This window comes from Mercenaria mercenaria, chromosome 8, assembly GCF_021730395.1.
Source record: "Mercenaria mercenaria strain notata chromosome 8, MADL_Memer_1, whole genome shotgun sequence".
Classification (NCBI taxonomy): domain Eukaryota; kingdom Metazoa; phylum Mollusca; class Bivalvia; order Venerida; family Veneridae; genus Mercenaria; species Mercenaria mercenaria.
Genome location: NC_069368.1, coordinates 68370742 through 68380510, shown reverse-complemented (window position 1 = coordinate 68380510; position 9769 = coordinate 68370742). Strand labels below are relative to the sequence as shown.

General features: G+C 35.2%; 1 protein-coding gene across 1 annotated transcript in view; it reads right to left on the bottom strand.

Annotated features, from left to right (window-relative positions):
• Positions 1 to 1839: 1839 nt before the first annotated feature.
• The window catches only part of LOC123566160 (coatomer subunit epsilon-like), a 52286-nt gene continuing 44356 nt past the window's right edge, over positions 1840 to 9769 (bottom strand). Inside the window, exons 5-11 of the mRNA XM_053550129.1 lie at positions 9412 to 9465; positions 7710 to 7791; positions 5906 to 6061; positions 5250 to 5318; positions 4448 to 4522; positions 3851 to 3916; positions 1840 to 2500 (exon numbers count right to left, since the gene is read on the bottom strand). Coding sequence (XP_053406104.1) covers positions 3863 to 3916; positions 4448 to 4522; positions 5250 to 5318; positions 5906 to 6061; positions 7710 to 7791; positions 9412 to 9465 — 490 coding nt within the window. The 3' untranslated portion in view covers positions 1840 to 2500; positions 3851 to 3862. The remainder of the gene's footprint in view (positions 2501 to 3850; positions 3917 to 4447; positions 4523 to 5249; positions 5319 to 5905; positions 6062 to 7709; positions 7792 to 9411; positions 9466 to 9769) is intronic.

The window sequence follows — 9769 nt, the reverse complement described above, 5'->3', positions numbered from 1 at the left end:
ATATAATTTCCTGGATATCTTTGCACAAACGGACTTATTTTAGAATTCAGCAATAATGACGCAAGTTAAAACGATAACATTGGTAACAAAAAAAGATACTATACAAGTTGCTTTTTAAATTTTTTTTTCCCATATGCAGGGAGATATTTATTTTGTCTTCTCAGTACAAACTTCTCCTCTGACACTACTTGTAAACAAGAATGCCAGACTGTCAGTCACAAAATACGCCCATCTAAATATTCAGTTATGTATCAAAAGGGAAATTATGTTATGTTTTTTAACCCCAACAAGATCCCAAACGCCAATAAACCCCCATAGCAAATTTCTTTACACACACCTTATTTTCAAAAGGGAATTTTAATTTGTGGTTTTTGTATTAATTAATTTAATTTTTTTTTTTTTTCCACAAAAAAAAAATCCTTTTCCCGGGAATACCTTAAATACACCTAACATTTGAAACAACCCATGTTGTACCGCGAAAAGTGGTCTTTGGTTTTTTCCCCCCGGTCAATTATAAAAAGGTTCAATATAATTTATTTTTAGTAAAAACAAGGGGGTTAAACTTAAAAAAACAAACAACAAAAAAAATTAATCCACACAAAAATCCTTACCCGGGAGGGCAGGGCAAAATACACCTCAAAAATTTGGGTTTACTGCATGTTGTACTACAGAAAAATGGGCTTTGATTTTTCCCATACTAGAAAGAAAAAGTTACAATAAACTATTTTAAACAACAAAGGGGAATAAATTTTAAAGAAGGGATCTGCCATGACACTCCGCTATGTGGGGTACAATTGTGCCAAATTACATCAAATTCCCTCCATGCAGAAAAAAAATGCTCTGGGCAGCATTCTTTTATCTGACCTTTGGCCTCTAAGTGTGACCTTGACCTTAGACCGGGGCCTGGGTTTTGTGCATGACACCCGCTCATGGGGGAACATTTGTGCCAGTTATATCAAATCCCCCATGCAAGAAGAAATGCCCGACAAAATTTTTCATTTTGTATCCTTTTGACCTCTAAATGTGACCTTGACCTTAGACCTAGGGAACTGGTTCTTGCCCTGACACCGTCCCCCATAAGTTGAACAATTGGCCAAATCAAGTTAATCAAAACCCGCATCATGTAAAGAATCCCAACAAAGTCATTTTTTGAATTTAAACCCTTTTACCCCCAAGTGTGACCTTGACCCTTTAACCTAGGGACCTTTTCTTTTCGCTGACATTTTTCTCATATGTTTTTAAAATTTTTGCCAATTACATCAAACCCTGCATGCAGAAGAAATATCTCCGGACAGTCATTCTTGAATTTGCCTTTGACCTCCAATTGACCTTGACCTAGACCTAGGGACCTGGGTTTTTGTGCATGACATTTTTGTCCATGGGGATAATAATTGTGCCAAGTTTTATCAAATCCCCCCTGCATGAAGAAGATATGCCTGGACAAAGTCTGTGGAGCCGCCCGCCCCAAGGGGTTCCCATTGTCCCGTTTTTTTTAAACGGGGTTTTAAAAATTGTAGAAAGGGTTTAGTACCAAGTTAGAGGTTAACCTATCTTTTTATTTCTGGCTGAAATTTTTTTTTTTGAGTTTTTTTCTTCTTAAAGGCAAATTTGTTTATTTTCCGTGCCACCTCCAGTAATGGTTTTCTATAATTATTGTACTAACTTTGATATATTTTTCCCAACAATAACAAAATCAACATACATTATATTCATAAAATTTTATTTGAAAATTTTTAAACCCTTTGTATTAACACCCCTTAAAAAATCATATCTGTAACATTATACATAATGCAAAATTTTTCCCTTTGTGTATCCCCACAAGTTTTAAAACATAACAAATTTAGAACTTTCAGATCCTAAACAATTGATATATAACAGATTGTGTTGCACACAGTCTATCCTGTACAAAACAACAGACACTGTTAATTACCGTAATATGATGGAGTCTTCCACTAACTGCAAAAAGGGGAAATGAAGTGGTTGCAACATTTATGTTCATTTATACATCTTGATAACACTTCATTTCTGCCCTGAAGACATTTTTAGCTCTGATCAAGTTTTTACATAGAGATTATGTATGTAAGAAAATACATAATGTGAATATAAAATGGTAAATCCTTCTGAATCTGCAACAGAGTAATGTATTTATGTATTTGTCCAGGTTGTCGGTATAAAACAGTTTCCACAATAGTCACAATTATTTTACTTCGTTAGAAATGACAGTATTTTCCAAAAACTGGTTTTTTTCCCATGCTAAATATTAGGGTACTTAGCATAAATTTTCACAACAAAAAAGTGTTACTAAATTTAAGACCAGCCAATGTCTCAAAATGTTATATTTTGTATTTTTTCGGTCAATAACTATCACATACATTGTAAAAGTAAATTGAGAAGCCAATATGAAAGCATGTAATAAATAAATGTCAGCTGGTCCAATGGCTCCTTATATGAATGTCTGTACACATAGTGCTTCCATGTTGTCTTGATCATTTAAATAAATCTGAAATGAAATATTGAAAAATCACAATCAGTGAACAATCGGTTTAAAGAGCAAATATACTAAAGCATGGTCAGAAACAATATCATTACGGTAACTGGTTAAGTTGGTGCTACAGTTTGACGTCGTTTTATAAACTTGAATTAGGCGGTTAAGAATATTGGGAACACCACCCAACTCAAAGTATAACAAGAGCTGTCACTATTGGTGACAAATGCCCCCTGAGGCGTGCCTAAGAATGCTACAGTTGTCTGCGCAAAAAATCACACATCATTTTGTGACCTTGACCTTGACCCCAGAGACCTGGGTAATAAGCATGACACACCTTCTCAATATGGTTAACATTTGTGTCAAATTATTTTCAAATCCCTTGATAAATGGCAGTTATGGACCAGACAAGAAACACCTTTGACTTCTAAGTGTGACCGGTGATCTTGGAGCTAGGGGTCTGGGTCTTGCGCATGACACATCATCTCAGTATAAGGAACATTTATGCCAAGTAATTTTAAAATCCCCTCATTAATAGCAGAGTTATGGACCGGACAAGAAATAGATCCTTTAACCTCTAAGTGTGACCTTGACCATAGAGCTATGGGTCGGGATCTTGCACATGACACATCGTCTCATTACGGGGAACATTTATGCCAAGTAATTTCAAAATCCCTTCATCAATGGCAGAGTTATGGACCAGACACAAAACAGACCCTGTTAACCGTTGACTTCTAAGTGTGACCTTGACCTTGGACCTAGGGGTCTGGCTCTTGCGCATGACACGTCGTCTCATTATGATAAACATTTATGCCAAGTTATTTCAAAATCCCTTCATGGATGGCAGAGTTATGGACTGGACACGAACATTTATGCCAAGTTATTTCAAACTTACAGTTTGGACAAGAATTTACGCGGACGCATGGACGGACAGTGCGATTTTAATATGCTCACCATCGGGGGGCATAAAAATAGGAATATACATCCTTTTTCAATGATAAAAATTTCAAAGTTGGCTATTTCTTCTGACTGAAATTAATAAAATTAAAACTAACATCTAAACTGTCACGTCTTGAATCCAATGATTTCCTATTTATATGAAACATCTCAGGCTGTGACAAAGTACTCACTACTATCCTGATACAATACTCATTATTATAGTGTCAACAGTGGCCATTATTGTGACACAAGACTTATTAGCATAGTGACACAATACTACATACATGTATTATAATGACACAATACTACATACATGTATTATAGTGACACAATACTACATACATGTATTATAGTGACACAATACTACATACATGTATTATAGTGACACAATACTACAAACATGTATTATAATGACACAATACTTACTAATATTATCCTCTATGCTGACACAGATGCACTGTAATTTTTACAAACTCTGTCAAAATCATTTTCCTGGAATTAAAAGTGAAAATTAGTTTCACTCGTATATAAACAGACGAAAAGTAAGCTTCTAAAGCCTTTATTTTTTAACAACAACAACAACACATTACCAATACTGATTATGCAACTGATAAAGCTATAGACTACAAATCCAGGGTGGAAAGTTTTATAATCTGAATATCGCAGTATCTGAATAGTTCACTCGGAGCATAATTTTGAAATGACTGTTATTAATATCTGTTATTCTTAATCTAAGCACTTTTCTACGTGATGGAGATTTTTATTGTTTAAACTTACGAGGTAACTACTAAGAGACATTATAAAATGTACAACTGTTCTGTATACAAAGTAGATTTTCCTATCGGTAACAAATTTTGTGACAGTCAATCCAGCTGAACTTTCCTTAGTGACTATCTGTGTTAAACAACCACTTGCAGTAATGCATTTCTGTATACTTTCAATAAAAGACTGGAAAATGCCAGTTAATGTTGAACATAAACCTCATTTTCAGTATTTACGTAGATTGCTGAATGATGTACTCACTTTCTGTATATAGTCTTTGACAAATGGGTGTCCTCTGTGAGAATCTTTCAGTTGGGAAATGTATCTGTTACTCACCTAAAATATATGTACAATAGAATATTAAATGTTTGTCAAGTAACTGATCCTACATGAGACAATGTGACAGTGTCTAGCAACAACAAATCCAACCTACTCGAGTTACCACCATAACCCCAAAATTGTTTTGCACAATAATGCTGATAAGCTTATCTTAACAGCATTACACTCATGATGGATGTAATACTGATAAGAACACTGTTACTAGTGCAGGGAGACCACATATAGTCACCACACTGCACAAATAATGTTGCTGCAAATATACATTATTTAAACTCAAGGCAGGATTCAAATCTACATTGACATGGCTTATCAAAAACTTTTTTCAATAAATTGTACTTCTGATAAGCAGGCATACTACAATTTTTGAAATTTCAGTTTATACATTACCTTACATTTTCATTTGCATTCTGGATTGCACTTGGTGAAAGACATTTTGATCTTATGTAAAACAAACATTTTTATGCTGTTTTAATTTCACACGAACACAATTATAGGTCCAGCTTTCATAGTTGCAATTTTGCCTGCACAAGTGGGTTCCTGGGTAGAACTACCTGCCTTACATAAGCAAGCTTTGAATTCTACACCCCTAGCAATGATTCACACTAACAATGGTAAGGGCAAGTGATTCAAGTCAATGACCTTTACCACTTGGCCACAAAGGCCCCACTAAAGAAATATATTGTGCTGTCTGGTAACATCCTCCTTCCAGGTAACAATAACTTACTTCAGGGGCTTTTCCTAGATGCTGTGACAGTACTATGAGGTTGATCAGAGTTTCAGGGTTGTTGCTGTCCTGGTGAAATAGAAAATAGACACACTTTACATAAATAACAAAGGCAAGATAATAAACTACACAGATGAATTTTTATTATTTTGTTGGATTTCAGGTCACCTAGAAACAGGTAAAGACAACATGGTAACTTTCTAGCTTTAATGGTAAAGAAAGATCCAAATTGTCCCTGCAGGTATTTCCCATATTTCAGGGAAGGACAGAAACCTAGGTAGAATGACCAACATTTCCTTATGTGACTTAATAACTTCCTCATATGAAAGCATTCTATGTAACAAAGCAGTCTTTAAACCTACATCAGTGAGAGACAAGTGATTCAAAGTCCGTTTTCTTAACAACTTGTCCACGGAGGCCAAAGATCAATTTTAAATGCTGTTGTATAATCACATCCTACACAAATCAAACATACATTTATACCTCCATGCAAGACTACATGTTTACAGACAGTACCTGGCTCTAAAGACCACTGAAATACTATTAAGTCCAACATTTTATTAAAACAAAACCAAGCAATTAATAATTTTGCTATGTATTTCAACCTCGGTGTCTGACTCTCCCAAAGAGGACATGAATGATTTGACGGTACTTACTTTATCAAGAGCTTCCTGTAGACAGGACTCGGCATCATCAAATCGCCCCTGTCCCATGTAACTTGCAGCTTGACCATTCAACAATAGTGGAGTGCCAGCAAACTTGTCCGCCATCTCTTGGAATATGTAGTATGCATCTTGAAATTTCTCACCACCCTTAAAATATGGAAACATCGTTATATAACTCTTATTTATTTATAAATTGTTTTGTTAATTCATATACATGTATATCCGTTTTACCTCGACTGTTGACCAAAAATTAATGACTAAAAACTCAAATAAATAAAATACACTCCATAGCAATTTTGCTATAAAATTTCATTAAATCTTGTTTTTGCACAACTGTGCCAAACAATAGCATATTTTTACGAAGAGGAAGTTTGCATGACAGAAAAGTCAGATTAAACAAGAGGACCATGATGGTCCTGAATCGCTCACCTCTTCCCATATGACCCAGTTTTGAGTATGACGTCGTTTTTTCTATTATTTGACATAGTGACCTAGTTTTTGAGCTCATGTGACCCAGTTTTGAACTTGACCTAGATATTATCAAGATAAAAATTCTGACCAATTTTCATGAAGATCCATTGAAAAATATGGTCTCTAGAGAGGTCACAAGGTTTTTCTATTATTTGACCTATTGACCTAGTTTTCGAAGGTACGTGACCCTGTTTTGAACTTTATCTAGATATCATCAAGGTGAAAATTCAGATCAATTTTCATGAAGATCCATTGAAAAATATGGCCTCTAGAGAGGTCAAAAGATTTTAATAATTTTAGACCTACTGACCTAGTTTTTGACCGCAGCTGACCCAGTTTCAAATTTGACCTAGATATCATCAAGATGAACATTCAGACCAACTTTCATACAGATCCCATGAAAAGTATGGCCTCTAGAGAGGTCACAAGGTTTTTTTATTATTTGACCTACTGACCTAGTTTTGTAAGGTACGTGACCCAGTTTCAAACTTGACCTAGATATCATCAAGGTGAACATTCTGGCCAATTTTTATGGAGATCCATTCACCAGTATGGCCTCTAGAGAGGTGACAAGGTTTTTCTATTTTTAGACCTACTGACCTAGTTTTTGACCGCACATGACCCTGTTTCGAACTTGACCTAGATATCATCAAGATAAACATTCAGACCGATTTTCATACAGATCCCATGAAAAATATGGCCTTTAGAGAGGTCACAAGGTTTTTCTATTATTTGACCTACTGACCTAGTTTTTGGCAGCACGTGACCCACTTTCGAACTTGACCTAGAGATCATCAAGATGAACATTCAGACCAACTTTCATACAGTTCCCATGAAAATTATGGCCTCTAGAGAGGTCACAAGGTTTTTCTATTATTTGACCTACTGACCTAGTTTTTGAAGGCACGTGACCCACTTTCGATCTTGACCTAGATATCACAAGGTGAACATTCTGATCAATTTTCATGAAGATCTCGTGAAATATATGGCCTCTAGAGAGGTCACAAGGTTTTTCTATTTTTAGAACTACTGACCTAGTTTTTGACCGCACGTGACCCAGTTTCGAACTTGACCTAGATATCATCAAGATGAACATTCAGACCAACTTTCATACAGATCCCATGAAAAATATGGCCTTTAGAGAGGTCACAAGGTTTTTCTATTATTTGACCTACTGACCTAGTTTTAGACAGCACGTGACCCAGTTTCACTTTGTGACAGGTGAGCTAAAAACAAAGTGGATATTGTTAACTGTATACCACTTATATTTGATTATTATTCCCACCTGTTTTGAATGCCACCCCAAAAAGAAGTATGTACTTACGACAGCAAGATTGAACCAGGCGGTAGCAAGCTGTGTCAGAATACTGTCTTCATCCGTGTCCTGCATACGCTTCAATTCTTTCCTGTCATAAAAAGTTACTTTTTGATTAACCTGTATGTTTCAGCATTACTAGTAATTATATGATCCTAACTAGCCAGTATGTTATCTTTCCTTTAACACTTAAATTTAACAATTCATTTTTCTGTAGAAGAATTGATAATTTTGATAATAATCCAAAAAAGTCTTACGAAACTCAGACAAGAGGGCAATGATGGCTCTATATTGCTCACCTCATTCAAACTGGTACATGATTTCATCACAGAGGACCTCTACACAATGATATATGCCAAATAGCCTTTGGACTTTAGACAAGAATATTTTCAAAATGTAATGTGACATAAGGTTCTCTCATTGGTGGGTCAATTTTGACCACAGCTGCATGATTTGAAAAAAACTTGGATGATGACCACTTAACATTGCTACATACGAATCTCTAAGCTCTGGGTCTTGCACCTTAAGACAAGAAGATTTAACAAGCTTTTCTGATACTGATACAAGCTTATGTAAAACAAATGATCTCTGGATGGGAACAATTTTAAGCCCTGAGGCATGATATGAACAAACTTGGTAGAGGACCACTACACACTGTACAAGCCAAACATCTAAGCTCCAGGGCTTGAGATATTAGACAAGGATATTTTTAAAGTTTTTCTTATAAAACAAGTGACCCTAGGGCAGGACCAATTATGACCCAACAGGCATAATTTGAACAAACTTGGTAAAGGACCACTACACAAAGCTACATCCTAAATATCTAACCTCAAGGGCTTGAGGCTTTAGACAAAAAGATTTTAATTTTTTTTTGCATATACGTCTAAGTTAAAGTGAACCTCAGGGCAGGGCCAATTTTCACCCCTGTGGCATGATTTGATCAAATTTGGTAAATAACCACTATGCAATGCTACATACCAAAAATCTAAGCTCAGGGCATTACAGTTAATTTAAACTTTTTCTTATACAAGTCTGTTTAAAACAAATGAACCCAGGACTGGGCCAATTTTAATAACAGAGGTATGGTATGAACAAACTTGGTGAAGGACCACAACACAACGCTACATACCAAATATTTAAGCATTAGGCTTTGAGGTTTTACAATAAGAAGACCCCAGGAGCATGATTTGAACAAATTTGGTAAAGGACCACTAGACAATGCTACATATTGAATATCTAAGCTTTAGCCTTTACAGTTTTAGAAAAGAAGATTTTAAAAAATTTCCTTTCAAGTGCCATTGCAAGCAAAATTTTGTATGGAATGGAATTATTTAAATAAATTTGGTAAAGGACCAACCAAGGAACACCGATCAAGTTTCATCTTCTTCCACCGAATGGTTTCAAAGCAGATGTTATTTTAAGGAAAATGTTGGCAGAAAGATGGACAACAAGTGATCACAATATAGCTCACCCCAACACTTCCTGCTCTGGCAAGCTAAAAATCTTATCTTATGACTATCAAACACTGTGTTATGAAGAAGCCATAATTTGTTCTGAAAATCTGTTTTGTAACGCAGAAATACTATGGCAAAGAGCAGCATAAATATTTCTAAAATTAATAAAGTAAAGAAGGGTTAAAAACTTATACAAATATCATTACAGTAACTGTTTTTATATATGTCTATTTCAGATATTCTCATAATTTACTCACTTTGCAAGATCAACTCTGTCAAGTTTCAATAAAATCTGTACTGTCAATGCCATGCTGAAAAAGTAACAGTATATCAAGATAATCTGCTACTGCTGATTCATACAATTTTATATAATGCTGAATGAATAAAATACATGCCTTCTAAGAATCAATATTGTGACTATTGGACTACATCTTTTAACAAGAATGTATAATGACAGCACACTAGCTGTTCTATACTGGCTAAAATAAAAATCTTTAGCAAAACTTTAAAGCTGAAAAAGGGGCAAAATTCTGCTCAATGTAAGCCGGTGTTATGAAACTTCTTAAGTAAAGTCATCTCATGATGCAAAAGGTATGTGGGGAATCTGAAAACATT